General features: G+C 35.6%; 1 protein-coding gene across 8 annotated transcripts in view; it reads right to left on the bottom strand.

The window, feature by feature from the left end:
* EPS15 (epidermal growth factor receptor pathway substrate 15) overlaps window positions 1–17,911 on the bottom strand; it is a 138,224-nt gene that overhangs the window by 97,185 nt on the left and 23,128 nt on the right. For all 8 annotated transcript variants that reach the window (XM_061121920.1, XM_061121923.1, XM_061121924.1 and 5 more), the window contains exons 2-7: window positions 10,958–10,999; window positions 7,435–7,524; window positions 6,494–6,541; window positions 3,523–3,618; window positions 1,832–1,897; window positions 577–702 (exon numbers count right to left, since the gene is read on the bottom strand). In XM_061121920.1, the coding sequence (XP_060977903.1) occupies window positions 577–702; window positions 1,832–1,897; window positions 3,523–3,618; window positions 6,494–6,541; window positions 7,435–7,524; window positions 10,958–10,999 (468 nt within the window). The remainder of the gene's footprint in view (window positions 1–576; window positions 703–1,831; window positions 1,898–3,522; window positions 3,619–6,493; window positions 6,542–7,434; window positions 7,525–10,957; window positions 11,000–17,911) is intronic.

Genomic DNA, 17,911 nt, shown 5'->3' with positions numbered 1-17,911 from the left:
TGAACCAAAAGAATCCAAGATGGATGAAGGAAAAAGTAAATTCAAAGGACAGAGAAAATAAGAATCTGATGTAAAGGTCTTAATGATGTCAAAGAATTAGTCTTGCAAGTATCTAGGAAAGAAATCTAGAAAGCCAAGAAGTTCTCTTTAGAGAGCAGAATTTATGATTTCAGAGATGAAACTATTCCTTTAACCAGGCCTCATGATATAGTCGTGGAGTAAAGGGAGATGTAGAATAGTGATGGTCTCTGGAAATTAAATCAAGGCACTGGGAGGTCAGAGCATACAACCCAAAGACAAAAGGCCTTACCTAGAGGATTATGACAAATAATTTCAAACACTCATATTTTAGAGGGAATAACCAAAGAAAGAAATTGGCAATAGTTTTAAGTGAGAGCACAAAAAATTCTGTAATACCACAACTTCAAAATAGGATCTATGTATTCTTTAACAGTGAGCTAAACATGGGGTCGTAAAGAGTCGGACACGACTGAGCAACTGAACTGAACTGAAACTGTTTCTATTTAAAGTAAAATTAAAATACATAAAAGTTACACTTAGAATTTAGTATCTTACTCTTCCAAGAATATCCACAGGTAACTTAGAGTTGAGCAACACTGGTTTGACTTTATCACCAGACAGAAATCCATTCACTGGGCATAAACTATCAAAAATTGCATCATATTTGGCCTTATCTTCAGGCTATAATATAAAAAAAGATTGCAAGTTAAATAATGGGGAAAGGAACGTAACTGCAGTTATAAACAGTAAGTCCTCAAAGACTAGGCAACATTTTTAAAACGATCATTTAAAAAACATATTTCACTTTCATCCAAATATATTGTAGTAAATAGTAATTTAAGTTATTCCACTCAAAAGTTTAGAATCCCTTCCATTCCTTTAGTAACTGAAACATCGGCTTTGCCTTTTCTACTGCTAAGTTAAAGTCAGGGATTTTAAAATCAAAAGATTTCAGAGATTGAAGGACTCTGAGAAGAGAACCTAGTCCAACCCTCTCAAACAGACCCAAAGCAAAGCAATAACTTCTATAAGAAAACAGAGCTATGTGTTTATGTGTCTATGACTTTCTAAACATGGCATTAATTACATTTCAAACTCAATTTGTTATTTTTTTAAAAGAAATCCTTGCCAAAGAAATAAACATCATTTCCCTCATTTTTTCCAAAGCAAGATTTCTTTTTCTTATCAATAACAAGGTATTTCCTAAAATCCCTATAAAGTATCCGTATAACATAAAAACTATCATTCATGATTTGCCAAGACCAGATCCTTACACAACAGCACACAAGGCATACAAACCAAAATGGTTTTCTGCAAAACTATACATTTATTACAGATTATTTGATCTGCTACATTCGATTTTAAAATTACAATTTTTAAAACCTGCTAAGATAGCTATAACCATTTTGGTGCTTCTAAATAACTATAAGGCAAAATACCCATTTCAGAAAAAGATTTCATAAAGAATTGTTTTAGAGTCATGAAGAGAATATTTAGTTAGGCAGAACTTTTCAAATAAGAAATAATACCAGTGGGGTAAACTACGTATTCATCAAATATTTTAGTTAATACCAGATTATGATATCACCATTTTTAGTTTACACTACAACAGAAATGAGATTAAGCTAATACGGTCAAAAAATGACTGACAGAGAATAACATGACTCAAGCAATTTCTAGTACCAGCATTTCCTCCACAGTAAAAAATGAAAGTCTAAAACACCCTGCAATATATTTTGAAAGAAGGGGGAGAGGATTATGTAGGTAAGAAGCAAAGTGTGGTAAAAGAACAGTCAAAAAGTTTACTTACTTTTACAGCCCATGGGAGCTCAGCTGCAGAGGTTCCACTGATTAGCAAAGGACTACTGGTATCATGCTAAAAAGGAAAATGTAACGCACGAAGGGCTGAAATCCTCATATCAATAAAAAATGAAGAGGAAATCATCTTTGGATTTAAACACTCAGACAAAATGCTGGATCTCAATACACAAAGGACATTATTTAACATTAACTCAGACTTTCACTGAAGGACAAATGAAACAAAACCTGAATTAGCTGTGTTAGCTGCATAAACGACTGTGGAGTACTAACTAAAACATGTTAAGTCTTACAGAGTAAATCCTATTACACCTGAAATCAAAATAAAATGAAGATACAGTTATCTGAATGTAACAAAAATATTTATGGCCCTGTTAACTGATGACTTTTCCTCACAATATTTAAGGAAAGCAGACAGGGACAAGCACAACTTAAGATTTCTAAGTGACAAGTATAGGAACCTACCAATAGCACGTCCAAGTTATTATGTTTATTTGCTTGTAGGGACAGATATATTTGAAAATTTTTACTAACAGTATATAGTTAGGCAACAAATCCCTAAATCAACCCTCTGACTCCACAATTAAACTCAGAAATATAGAAATTCTCAAAACTGAAGTTAAATTCATAATACTTAGACCAAATACTTTTAAAATACTGAATTTTAGAAACAAGAACAGCCATGAAACTTCTGAAAAAAGCAGTAAGATGGGGAGGACTAGCCCTATCAGATATAAATTATCAAATATGATCATTGAAACAATGTGAAATCAACATATGGATAAAGAGATCAATGGATATAAACAGAAAAATCCAGAAAAAATAAATACGTATGAGAATGTCATGATTGAGGTGGCATTTCAAATCAGTATGGAAAAGACTGATTATTCAATAAACATGGTAGTCATCTTGAAGAAATATAAATTTGAATCCATATACACCTTATATCAGGACTAATGTCAATGTGAACCAAAAAACCATAAAAAACTTAAATTCAAATAATTCATTTACATTAAATACAATACCTTCTTTATGGGAAAACAAATCAACACAAAGTCAAAAGACAAATAGCAAACTGGGAAAAAATATTTGTGATTCATATAGACAAACAACGGTTTTCCTAATATATTAAGAACCTCTTGAATTCAATAAAAAAAAGACGAACAACCAAAGAAAAATAGGCAAAAGTTATTAACAGACATTTCACATAAAGACAACGTAAGTGGCTCATAAGCATGAGAAAAACTACTCGACTTCACTTCATAAAACCAAAAGGATAAATTAAGACCACACTTACATTCCACTGGTCACCTACCAAACTGACAAGAAACAAACGTTTGACCACAGTAAGCTAGCGAAAGTACACTGAGCCAACTGCTGGTGGGACTATGAACTAAAACCACCACTGTGGGAGACAAGCTACTGTAAGTGAAATTACAGCGCACAAACTTTTGAAACAGCAATTCCACATCTGAGAATTTATACATATATTTCTGGACATGCAAAGTGACAGATTCAAGGTTTCTATTTACTGCAGCAATTTTTAAATAATAAAAGACTGGAAACAAGCTAAAAGCCTATCAATAGGAAGTTAAATAAATAAAAGTAAACAGAAACAAGGAAATACTACTTTCTAATCATGTGGTATCAGTTTTTAAAATACAATTTAAAAGCATTTCTTACAAATCTTGGTGGAGGAACAGCCAGGTTCAAACTACTTAGTGAAACCTCCAATCCATTCTGGGCACATGCCACAAGACGCAAAGCAACAAAGAATTCCTGAGAAAGAAAAGTATGAATGTCAAGAGCATTATCCATCTACCCATTCATCCATCCATCCATCTATCTACACATATATCTTTAATCTGAAAATATAAAACAATTCACAAATACTCCAAAATTTTTATGTCTCAGTGAATACAATAGCACACTTGCTTTAAAAAACACTTGCTCTAAATACAAGAAGAGCTCTATGTACAAAGATATTCTTGATATAATAAACAGCAAAAAATATTAGTATATACGAGAAAATAAACTGATATACACGATATGGGAAATATACCAAGATTAATAATCATGTTCCAAAGAATATTTAATAATGGTAAGAAATTATTTTTATCACTTAAGAAAAAGAATCTTAGAAAAAAGTCTAGAAGAAAATAACACCTAGAAGAAAATAAATAAAAGGTTATCAAAAGCCATATCTGGATTTAAGATTATAAATTTTGACATTAGATCAATCATTCAAATGACTCAGTCACTGTTATTCCAGAAAAGCTACAAAGAATAACTATGCAACATCTGAAACAATTATATAATTTCTCGACTTCAAAATACTTATCTCTCCCAAAAGTCCTTGGATTTTTGGCATTTGAAGCCTCAGTTCAAAATTTAATTAGTAAGTGGGGAAGACACTGAAGCAACTTGTTTTCAGCTCAGTTAAAATCAAGTCTCAGAATAGGCATAACAAAAGCTTTTTACTCCAGTCAGGATTACTTACAACTTGCCAATACTCTAGGTACAGCTGCTGATGCAATCCACCCTTTACTGCTTTTCTCAAATCTCCTGTTCTCACCTACAACTTTCTTACTCAATTCGTAATCTACTCCTAGAAACTTGCAGGTTGTCTGTTTATACAGTACTTCGCCTTCACTAATAAATATCTTGAAAAAATGCTATTTCAAGATCTCGCCTTTTCTTTTCATTCACCACACAAGCTTCTATGCAATTTGACTTCAACTCCCACCATTAGCCAGAGAAACAACTGTCACAAATTCATAGCTACAAAATACAACAGACTCTTAAAAAAAAAAAAAAAAAAAAACCTCAACCTACTTGTTTTGGCAGCCTGGACAGTGTGACCCTCCCTGAAACTCTCCTCTATCAGCACAGCTTCATAAAGCTGTCCAAGTTCTGCTCTGACCTTCCAAGTATCTTCTGGAGTCTTGTCTCCTCCCATCCTTTAAATGCTGAACTCTATAAATAACCCTTTTTCTCTTGTCATTCTGCATGAGATTCAATTCTCTTAGATAATCAAGTCCACATCCCTGGTAGTATGGATGGGCTCTGAAGTGAAATGCTACTGCACTGAATTCTAGTTCTGCTACTTGTTATGAGGCCTTAGGCAAGTAAAAAAAAAAAAAAACAAAACACCTCTTTAAAAGGGGGGCTAATTTCTTACAATGTACTGTAAGGAAGAAAATTAAAAACCACACTATAGGAAGAAAGCACTATCATTTTTGGCTCATAAAAACTCAGTAAGTATTAGTTTATGTCCTTAATTTCATACGTTAATTCAAAAATCTATTCCTTCAATGCAAACATCAAAGTTTAACTGCAGATCCATAAATCCCGCCACCTGGATATAACAAAGGCAATTCAAACTAAACATCCAAAGACTAGGAGTAGCAGTGAAGAATTTATTTTACTGTTAAGTTCCTGAAGACAGGGATCACATTCCATCACATTTTACTTCTGTATCTCCAAAGCCTGGCTCAAAACAGGTACTCAACAAATAATCTGCTAACTTGAGTCTAGAGCACCCTGGATGCTCACATGAATTTAGTTTTCCAATGTCTCCAAGGCACCAAATTGGCTCTTCTGGCCAGGGGGTCCAATGAGGACCCACAATCTAGCCTTGGAATCTTATATAAGAGATTGGGTATTCTGACCCCTCATCTAATTTTTCCATCCTTTTTCTCAGTCAGCTTCAGCTATCCCTATAGGGGGAATTAACTTTGAGTAGTAATACTCAGCCAATGTATCAGCATGTAGCAAGCTTTGAATTTAATCCTGTAGGACTCTGAAATCTATCTCCAACAAGTGAAACTTTAAAGTACTCTAATGGTGTCTAATACCCACAACCCCTTCACATATTTCTGGCCCAAGACTGACTTCTGGACTATAAACCATTTTTTAGTTTATATGTTAGCAATAGAACCTAGACCAGAATACACCATACTTAGATTTGATTAGCCAAGAGATTCCCTTCAAATGTACAAGGCAATACCATCTTAACACATAAATAATAAAATCCACTTTTATTTATAACCCTGAACACATAAGAAACTTAGTAAGATACAAAGAGTAAAGTCTCCCTGAATAACTAGGAAAAATAAGTCCCATGTTATTATTTGAATGTATCCCCCAAAATCCATATATTGAAAGCTAAACTCCCCAAAACAATGGCAGAGCCTCTGGGACGTACTTAGACCACTAGGATAGGGCCCTTATAAATGGGCCCAGTGCCTTACAGAAGAGAGTTGAGAGAAATCACTAGCACATTCTGCCATGTAAGGATAAAGAAAAACTCTGCAATCCAGAAGCTAGCTCTCACTAGAATCATGCTGGCAATTTATCTCAGACTTCCAGCCTCCAGAACTGCGAGCAATAAATTTCTGCTGTTTGTGGTATTTTGTTATAGCAGCCCAAACTGACACTCTAGGAGAACTAATGTCACCAAACTAACTCTAATCTTTGGGAATTAGGTACTTTAATATCTAGTTATTGGAAGTATTTTCCTTATTATGACACTTGTCCTTACAAAACCCTAATTTTGCAAAAACAAATTTTTAGTTTAAAAATACAAAAAACTGCTGGCTATTTTTTATTCTAAATCACTCAAAAGTTGTTCATGTCAGTCTCTGAATCTTACTTGTTTGTTCAGGATACCTTTCCCATCTGTGTCAGCTAAATCCCAGATCTGAAATTAAGAAAAGAAAAGTATCAATCTATATTTAAAACAAAAATCATCTTACAGAAAAATAAAATTCCTGCAACTGACAACCTCATGCTCTTTGGTAGTCAGATTTAAGAATTGTAGAATTAAAAGTGGAAAGAAACTTTGACGATCACTTAGTGTAACCCTACACAAAGACATTAAGGTCCAATGAGGTTAAGTGATTTACTCATGAACATCCAAGGCATCAGGGAAAGAACTGAAGCCCAGGTTCTAACTTCCAGTCCAATGACTTTTTTATTAACCCAGGTTCTAAGTCCAATGCTCTTTCTACTAGAACATGCTACCTTGATTTTAGATCCTTATTAAGATGATATTCTTTCTTATGGGTAAACTGAAATAGTTAATGTTTATTTGTGAACAATTAAATTATTAACGATTATTTTTCAGGGTTGAATATATATCAATACCATACATAAGGATTTATAAGGACATCAAGCCAAGAGAGGGACTTTCCACCTCTTTGTGCTCTTTCCTAAGCCTCTCATCTCCTACTCTATTTACCACATACTAAACACAGTTAAGAGACAGTTCTAATAGAGGAAGCAGGGAAACAGCTAATTCTGAGTGGGTGGCAAGGTTCCCAGTCTGCACTGTTTCTCCCCCAACACTCAAATGTACTATTACTTCCTCATTTCATTCTACTAAAAAATAATTTGTTTTATAAAAATCTGAAAAATACCATATTTTTCACGAGGATAAATCACTACACCAGAAATTCCCTCCATTGCATTACTGAAACTGCTTTCATGACTCAGTTCTAAGTTTCTCAAGATGTCTTTTGAATTTGTATCCAATTTATCTACACTAATAAATATTCATTATATCTAGTTATGGATACAATGAACAAATACTACCTTTCCAAGTATCAGGTCTGGAAGTCCTGATTTTTTTAGGAATACAGCAGCATCAGAAGCCAATACCCTTCCAGTATTGCCCGTATCAACCTGAAAAAATACAAATCATAAGCTGACAAAAAACATAAAGATAAAATTATGATTATTTACCTGCATTCCTCCCTATGATTTGAGAACTGAGTTTTTCAAAAAGAGAGCAGGAATCCTCTCACTAACAAAGGCCATGTAATATTCAGTTCAGTTCAGTTCAGTCACTCAGTCGTATCCAACTCTTTGTGACCCCATGGACTGCAGCACGCCAGGCCTCCCTGTCTATCACCAACTCCCACAGTTTACTCAAACTCATGTCCATTGAGTCGATGATGCCATCCAACCATCTCATCCTCTGTCGTCCCCTTCTCCTGCCTTCAATCTTTCCCAGCATCAGGGTCTTTTCAAATGAGTCAGTTCTTGGCATCAGGTGTAATATCTGCATCAGGTGTAATGTAATATTGGAGACCCATGTGAGAAGAGTACCATCTAGAGAGCACTGTCCATCTACAACGTGCTTTTTATCATGTCCGTTACACAAATGATAGAACTGGAGCTCGGGGAATTCCCTGGCGAACCAGTGGCTAGGACTCGGCGCTTTCATTTCTGGGGCCTGGGTTCAATGCTTGGTCAGGGAACTAAGATCCCACAAGCTATGCAGTGTGGCCAAACCAAAATCAAAAACAAAAAAAAAAACCCTGAAGCTCAGAGGATGTAGAACAAATTAGTGGAGTCATAATATTAACACATATCTTCTAATTCCAAGTCTTCTATAGGTGCCATTTAAATTCCAATAAACTTGAATGGCAATAGAGAAAAAGAGCAATAATTTCTGAAGAGGTCTTCTGATAAACCTGAATAGCTGCACAGTTACCTGGTGGTTGGTTTTTTTTTTTTTTTTTTTTAAATATCTTTAAATAATAAACTTCTGCTTTTATACTTACTCTTAAGAAACTGCAACACTTTATTAAAAAATCAAAGCAATATCAGTTCTAAAACTAGCAGTGATTCTATTATAAACTTTAAGTAACATTTAAAAAACTGCTAAGTTCCTAAAGCACATTAAGGGAAACACATCATTTTAACTGATGGGGACTTTCCTTTAAGACAGAATGAGGTCACCAAGAACAGACAAACAACAAAAAAAGGACTCTCATTTCTGTAGAGATTTCCTAAAGTAAAGTTCTATTTGTAAAAAATGAAAAATAAATTTTAAAAAGTCATGGGAAGAGTAACATGATACTAAGATATTTGTGAGCTAGCTGTTTTTCCACTTTATTTAAAAGATTAAGTTTACTAAAACATATACAAAGCATTCCAGACAGACCAAACCTGGCAAAGAAGCAAAAGAGAAATCCTTTCTTTCAAGTGCTAGAACATGGGATAAATCAGGCACTCAGCAAACAGGAAAGAATTGCCCAATCCACATTTTGGGTAACAAGGAAGAACAAAATGGTTAGGAAATCAGCCTCTAGAATTCTCCACAACTCCTTTTCTTTGCCTACTCCCTGACAAGGGTTGAAGAAGAAAAGAATCATCTCTCTCCCCAGATAGCCCAAAAACAGAGGCACTGAGGGGAAACACTGATCAAACTCTGAAGAAATACTTATGCACTCTATTCCAGTAAACAATTTTGCTATCTTCCATTCTTTTGGCTACTATAATAATTAAACATAGCCATTCAGTCTTTGTCATCTACAGGCAGTTTCTGTTGTACTCTGGTATCTGCCTAAAGGCTCTGGCATAAGCTACAGGGCACCTCTTCAACAAGGGAAGAGTCTCAGAGCCTCATGGAAAGAACAATACCACATACTCTGAACTATTAACACTTTAAAATATAGACTTTTGGGTAAAGACTTCTAGGCTGACATCACTTAGACAACTTTCAGACTATACTAGTAGACCAAGTCAAAATTCCAGGACTCTGCATACTGGAAGTAGATGTATCTCATAAAAGCAAACTCCTGACCCAAGATGCAGGAGAACACAAATTAATCACACAGAGCTGAATGAAGTGTTAAGGAAAACTCAATTATGATTTTTTACATGCAATACTGCTGGTATTATTTTTACTATTCTATTTTCTAATGGATATGTGGAAAATCCCTTTTTTACTAAATTATCCCTCAATTTAGCAGGCGCTGCTTTGGTAAACCGAATGAAATAATTTTCAACAGTATCTGATTTGCACTGACCCTTCAGAAATCAAAAACCTTTAATGAATATCCTTATCTTTTATGGCCATGTAGTTACAAGCTAAATAACAATTTATTCTCCTTTTTATCAGGATATAGTTGAGTAAACCAATTGTACAAAAACAAGACCATATTTGAAATGATTCTCTTTCATTCAGATAGAACAAGACACTATTAAGAATCAGGGGCTGACTCTATGTAGAGCCAGTCTACCAGGCCCCCAAAAGAAGACCAGCCTGCTATGGTTTGTAAGATCCCAAGTGTCTCAAGCACTAAAGCAAGGTTACTCAGAAGGCCAGGAACCTTAGCCAATATGGGAAATCCCAAGATGAGGTAAATTCACTCAAATTTACATGTACTGCATGTGAAATATGAAGAGGTGAATTTCTAAAGTTTGGATTCTAGCCTCAAAATAGAAGTATAAATAACAAAGGCTTTAAGCAGAAACTTAGTACCTGGCCTTAGAAGTTGTTAAATACACACACACACACATATATATATACACATATATATATAAAAGTATACGGCTTTAGGCTTGCAAGTCACACAAGAAGACCTACAGTGGTTCATTAAAACTTGCTGCAATTATGTAGAAAATAGGATCAAATATAATGAGACCAGCCTTTTCAGTAATCATGATCAGAAAGTGAAGAAATTATAAATAAAAATGATCTGATATTTAGAAATGGGCAAATAATACCGTCTATGCTTTCAGAAGATTATCTGATCTATAGTTTGCACCTTTGACTTCTATGAACTAAGCTATTATTTTATACTCTGTAGGGGAAGAGGTTAAATCATATAAAACTGATAGTAATGCAAATGATTCCTATCTATACCAATGAAATTAATTTTCTCTGATGGAGAATATAAATCTCTGTAACTCATATTCTCATTTTTATATCTCACTGGTTCTCTCAATAATTAATGAGTTGAAGAAAAATCTTTGATACATGTTCATTTTATATTTATATGAGTGTATGGCTTCAACTTGATGAAAATTAATCTTTAAAACGTCTTTAAAATAACATAAAAGTCATTTCTAAACAACTTCTAAATTAATTTGAATGTCTGTATCTGGATGAATATATCCAATGCTGCATGGATTTTTAAGATAGATATTTAAGACAAGTGTTTGGGCTTAATTATCTTTCCTTAATTTTTCTGAAAACTTGTTAAACACATTAAAGCAGGAGATTAAAGCACAAGAAAATGAAAACATGAAATGTCAAATTTATTCAGCTGGATGAATACAATCAGGAGTTGAAAGTATATTCTATAAGAAACAATCATCTTACCTGTCTATAGTATTTCTCATAAAGAGGATTTCCACTTGATAACTAAAATAAATAAATAATTAGAAATTAAATGCTATTCAATGACTTTTATTAATATAATTACATTCATTCAACAGATACATGAAATGAAGGTAAATACAATTAATATATCCACGATTTCAAAATTTTCAATTTTGTTTCTTTTGGGGGGGGAGGGAGAGTAAATAAAAGCAGCCATGTAGATTACCAAGAATTAGGTAGACAAGAAACAAAATAGGAATTTTAAAATTGTTTTTGATATCAGAACTCTTTTCCTCTCCTAAAATTTTACTCAGAAACTCAACATATAACAAACTATGGTGAAATGATTTGGTTAAAAACCAACTGAGTAGCCCAAAACCTTAAGAGTTCATCCTCTACCCAAGTCCCCAAAGTACCTATGAACAAAATTAAAAAACCACTTCAATAAAATAATCAAGTGAATATACAAACTAATGAACAAAAAAATGATATTAATATCAAGATCTGAAATGCTTGTAGCAGGGTTCAATTCACGTGTGTGTGCGGCTCTTTGCAACTCCATGGGCTGTACCCACCAGGCTCCTCCATCCATGGAATTTTCCAGGCAAGAATACTAGAGCGGGTTGCCATTTCCTCCTCCAGGGGATCTTCCCAACCCAGGGATGGAACCTGCATCTCTTATACTGGCAGGCAGATTCTTTACCACTGCACTACCCGGAAGTCCATCCAATTCATAATACAGTCTAAACGGTTCCTAGGTCAGCTGATGAACAGATATATTGTCTCATCTGAAAGGCAGCTGAGGAGTATCAATGTTTGAAGGCTCAGGTTCATTGTACATGAATGTGTAAGAATGTTCTGGAATTGGAAGGAAATACAGGAAGGTTTCATGAGGGTGACACCAGTGCAGAAATCTGAGGTATAGGGGAGTAGGGGAGACAGTGATTCCACACAAAGGTATAAATGCAATCAACAGAAATCTCAGTTACATTTGTCGAGAATAGTAAGGAGTTCTAAACGGTGATAAGGATTAGAGATAAGATTATAAGGGGTCCCCAACCACGATTCCGGTCCATGGCCTATTACGAACTAGGCTGCACAGCAGGTGGTGAGGGGCAGGCAAGGGAGCGAAATTTCATCTGTATTTATAATCACTCTAGTTGCAGGAAAACAAGCTCAAGGGTCCTACTAATTAGGCATTATGGTGAGTTGTATTATTACCTTATTATATAACACAATGTAATAATAATAAAGTTCACAATAAATATAATGTACTTGAATCATCCCAAAACTGTCCCCTCCACCCAACCCCCCAGTCCATGGAAAAACTATCTTCCATGAAACTGGTCCCTGGTGCCAAAAAGGTTAGGGACCGCTGTTACAAAAGACAACTGATGAAGGGCTTCAACTCCCATGGTAAAAGTAAAGAAAATAAGGATGGAAAAGAGGACACACTCAAGAGCCTAATACTAGTTAATACTAATTAACTAAGTGATTATTTGTACGTGAAGAGGGAAAGTAGGATGGCATGTAGAGGGTTACTTAGGACAAAATTTTAATGGCCTTGTAGAGGACCTAAACACTGGCAAGGGTGAAAAAGAAGGGTTTGGTTTGAAGAAAAAGTTTTTAAGACAGATTTGACAGGACTTATTAAGTAGATGAACAGACAGGAGAAGTTTAGTAAGAAATACGAAGATAAACAGGGAAAAAGATCTTCAAGCATCAAAGTTGGGCCTATAGTCTTAATGGGCCAACATGCACTCAGTGCCTATTCTGAGAACACATTATACTAAGTGCTTTATAAATACTACCACACTTAATCCTGTGAGTCATATATTATCTTACCAATAAGTAAATAAAGAAATGTCGTGTGAAAGTTAGTTTCACTTGTCAATTGGTGAGGCAATAGAACCCCATTGTTTGGTCAAATACCAGTCTACATGTTACTGTAAAGGTATTTTTTTTAGATGTGATTAACATTTAAAGCCATAAAGCAGATTATCCTCCGTAATGTGGGGAGGTCTCATCCAAGCAGTTGAAAGTCCTAAGAGAGACTGATCTCCCCAAAGGAAGAAGTAATTCTGCCTCGAGATCACCTTCAGACTCGACTGCAACATCAACTCTCCCCTCAGTCCCCAACAGGCCCTGCAGATTTAAGACTTGCCAGTCTCCACAAAGACATGAGTCAATTCTTTAAAATTTAAATTGGTCAGTGTGAGTGTCTGTCCTACTGGTTCTGTTTCTCTGAGAACCCTAATACACCAAGTTTCAGACAGGTTCCTTGTCCAAGCTTTTAAATGGCAGAGCCTGGTTCCTTGTCCAAGCTTTTAAATGGCAGAGCCTGGACTTAAATGCAGGTCTGTCCTACTCTAAGTTCCATACTCTTTCACATTACCATGCTGTTTCTCATATGCCCTGGTTTGCTCAGGACAGTACAATCTCTTGTCTCAACATCCCATGTGGTTTACCACTTGTCTCACAATTTTCACTTCCTTGAATGAAGTATTTTTCATTAATCACCACATTAAAATAAATCAAAATGAATTTAGAACACCTCTACTGTATTCACGTATTTTCTGGCCAAGCTAACAGTGTCTTAAGTGTTCTAACCACTTGAACAAGTGATGAAATCGTAAAAAAGACCAGTGATAATTCCATCTTTCCCCTAACTCTTTACAGATAAAACATAACACCTTTTCAAGGACATCATACAGAAGACAGTGAAAAGTATCCTCAGACACAAGCAACCATGGACAGCTAACTCTTTATATCCTTTTGAGACAGTAGAAGGAATATTTAATGCTGGTGCTCCTGCTGACACAGTTGATACAGTGAGATGTGGAATGACCTGCAACATGCACCAGGCCACTAGCCAGCGAAGTAAGTGAGAAACCACAGGTGAGGTGCAAATGAAGTGTGTGTGAGGAGTCAACAGTCTAAAACCTCGAGGTGGTTTTGCCATTTATTGTATGGTATAATTCTAGAACTGTTTATTTTGTTGCTTGACAATCTTTATTATCACCCGATAAATCCTTTCAAGAACAATGAGCTAAAGAGAAGAAATTATACATTTAATTCAAAATTACATACTAAAATTTCTCTAGAAAATAGATAATTGCATAAAACTTTTGAGGCTACTTCTATTTATCATGGCACTCTAGTGGAATCAGTATTAATGAGTTAGCTGCAATTGCCAAAACATAAATGTTTACATATAACCACAGTTAAAATTTTAAGGATAAAAATGGTACTGAAAACAAAACAAAAATATACTTAAACGTGGAAATATGTGTTCCCTACTTGCAACCTGTCATCAGATTTTAAAGGCTGGAATCTTTCAGACTGACTTTATAAACCCAACCTAAGTGTCTCACTACTGAATCTTTTTGAAGGCCAAGTCCTTTAATGATTGGTTGCATATTGTTCAAAATCAGTGGGAAATCTTTAATCGAAGACTAAAGTTCAATGAAAAAAGATAAAAAAAAAAAAACTTCAGCTATTGAAGCTTTTAGAAAATACCAATTATTAGAAAGAAAATTCGGAGAAGGCAATGGCACCTCACTCCAGTACTCTTGCCTGGAAAATCCCATGGACGGCGGAGTCTGGTAGGCAGCAGTCCAAGGATCACTAAGAGTGGGACACAGCTGAGCGACTTCACTTTCACTTTTCACTTTCATGCATTGGAGAAGGAAATGGCAACCCACTCCAGTGTTCTTGCCTAGAGAATCCCAGGGATGGGGGAGCCTGGTTGGCTTCCGTCTATGGGGTCGCACGAAGTTGGACATGACTGAAGCAACTTAGCAGCAGCAGCAGAAAGAAAATTTACCAAGGCACTGAAACATCCCTCAAAAGCAATGTTAAGTACTGAACAAATTGAATGAGTTCAAACAGAACATGAGATTTAATTAAAGTAATGAATTCTAGAAGTTCCATCAAAAGTCTCCCTATTTTTAACTATATAAATTTATATTCTGTACTGGAATGAAGTGAAATTAAAGAGAGAGTATGATTTTACAGCATCTAAATTTAGAGAAACATGTAAAATAATGGTTATATATCTGTTTCTAACAACATATTAGAGACAGATACATCTAAGAAGCTGGCAAAAAATATGACTATCACCCAGAATAACTATCCTGCTTTTGTTTCTAAATATTCTCATAATCAATGTCAGTTCAATTCAGTCACTCAGTCATGTCTAACTCTTTGTGACCCCATGGACTGTAGCACGCCAGGTTTCCCTGTCCATCACCAACTCAGGGAGTTTGCTCAAACTCATGGCCATTGAGTTGGTGATGCCATCCATCCATCTCATCCTCTGTCCTCTCCTTCTCCTCCTGCCTTCAATCTTTCCCAGCATCAGGGTCTTGAGTCAGTTCTTCACATCAGGTGGCCAAAGTATTGGAGTTTCAGCTTCAGTATCAGTTTTTCCAATGAATATTCAGAACTGATTTCCTTTAGGATGGACAGGTTGGATCTCCTTGCTGTCCAAGGGTCTCTCAAGAGTCTTCTCCCAACACCACAGTTCAAAAGCATCATTCTTCAGCACTCAGCTTTCTTTTTGGTCCAACTCTCACATCCATACATGACTACTGAAAAAACCATAGCTTTGACTAGACAGACCTTTGTTGGCAAAGTAATGTCTCTGCTTTTTAATATGCTGTCTAGGTTTGTCATAGCTTTTCTTCCAAGGAGCAAGTGTCTTTTAATTTCATGGCTGCAGTCACCACCTGCAGTGATTCTGGAGCGCCCAAAAATAGTCTGTCACTGATTCCACTGTTTCCCCATCTATTTGCCATGAAGTGATGGGACTGGAAGCCACGATCTTAGTTTTTTGAATGTTGAGTTCTACGCCAACTTTTTCACTCTCCTCTTTCACTTTCATCAACAGGCTCTTTAGTTCTTTGCTTTCTGCCATAAGGGTGGTGTCATCTGTGTATCTGATAAAGACTTTATTTTGTTGTACTATAAAACAAGTGTTTTATAAACTTTTATTTTTGAAAACATAACTATTTTACTGATCTATATTACATTTCAGTATAATAAAACCACTTTGATGGCAAAAAAATTTTCAAAAAACTTTAAATACTTGTAATGTCCCTTTCATTCTCAAACATGTCCCAGTATGAATAAAAAATTATATATTCACCCTACTCCCAAAGAAATGTATAAATACTCTGCTAAAGAAAACAGCTTCATTAGTTACTACATAAATACATTTGAGAAGGCATTAGCTCAGTAAGTGATTAAGTATATCCTGTGCTGATCAACTATACTAATACAATACAGCTAAGTGAGAATGGAAAAAAGTCATCCAAATTGCCAATTCACTCATCAAGTAAGATGATCAAAGAGTGTGTTTGGTGCACCTTGGTAAAATCATCTTTTTTTTTTTTTTACTGAAATATGATCATTTTAGATTAAAAAAAAATCACATAGATATAACACACATAATGAATGCATAGTGAAAAATTTTGAAAGGCATAGCTAAACTGGTAACAGTGATGATCTCTGGATAATGGAATTACAAATGATTTTTATACTCCTCTTTATACTACTCTGTGTTCTCTGAAAATATTTTTTAAGGGCTACTGTGTGTTTCCACCAGCTCTTGCTCTTTTCCCTCTGCCAAGAGAACAGTAAGTCATAAAGAGGGGGGTACTCCTTCGGCCTGGATCTTAAAATGAAAAAGAATCATGGAATAGTACCATAGCTGACTACTAGGGAACCTGTAACCTTCCAATTTGTTGTTGTTCAGTCGCTCAGTCGTATCCGACTCTTTGTAACCCCATGGACCGCAGCACACCAGGCCTCCCTGTCCTTCACCATCTCCCAGAGCTTGCTCAAACTCATGTCCATTGAACTGGTGATGCCATCCAACCATCTCATCCTCTCTCGTCTCCTTTTCCTCCTTGCCTTCAATCTTTCCCAGGATCAGGGTCTTTTCCAATGAGTCAGCTCTTCGCATCAGGTGGCCAAAGGATTGGAGCTTTGCATCAGCTTCAGCATCAGTCCTTCCAATGAACATTCAGGACTAATTTCCTTTAGGATGGACTGGTTGGATCTCCTTGCAGTTCAAGGGACTCTCAAGAGTCTTCTCCAACACTACAGTTCAAAAGCACCAATTCTTCGGTGCTCAGCCTTCTATATGGTTCAACTCTCACATCCATACATGACTGCTGGAAAAACCATACCTTTGACTATACGGACCCTTGCAGGCAAAGTGCCACTCAAAATCTTTTTATTTTTATTCTCTATAAAAATTTAAGAAATGATTAACAATTTAGCACTCGTGAACATTTTCTAAAAGTGTGATAAAGCACATGATTTTCTGAGTAACTTGCCATGCAAGTATATTTGACATATTAACACCAAAAATTTCAGTTATTTTTAATTCAGCCATCTAATTAATACTCCATTTTCAAGAGATCTGAGGAACCAGAAGAACTAACCTCTACATCCTTTTAACTACTCCACCACAACCACCACCACCACCCCTCAAATAATGGAACAGCAACTCCTACAACCAAAGTACCAAATGAATACAACCAGAAGAGTGTGTGCTTTTACACACCTATCTTCACATGTGACTGACCCACAGGGAAGCAGACTAAAACCTTCTGAAGGTTCGCGATGTCTTTTTAAAAAAACTTATGCATTTCACAATATAAAGGAAAACAGGCTGGAAACAAACAGTAAAAGAAAGAGGACAAGAATAAAAAAAATAAACAGCAGTAGTGATCAACAGCAATCCAAACTGACAAAGGAAATAGCAATCAGAAGCTGTCTGAAGAGTCAAAAGCAAGTCAGTAAAAAAGAAACTTAAAAGGAGCTGGGTATAGAGGGTAGAGAGAAGCAAGTCATCTGAGCAGTCCTCGCTTTAGAGCTGGTGGGGCGGGGCCCAAGAAAACACAAGCCGCCATCCGAGCAGTTCCCTTAGAGAACATACAGTAT

The sequence above is a fragment of the Dama dama genome, chromosome 20 (genome assembly GCF_033118175.1).
Source record: "Dama dama isolate Ldn47 chromosome 20, ASM3311817v1, whole genome shotgun sequence".
In the NCBI taxonomy this organism is placed as follows: Eukaryota; Metazoa; Chordata; class Mammalia; order Artiodactyla; family Cervidae; genus Dama; species Dama dama.
This window is presented reverse-complemented; position numbering and strand designations above follow the sequence as displayed.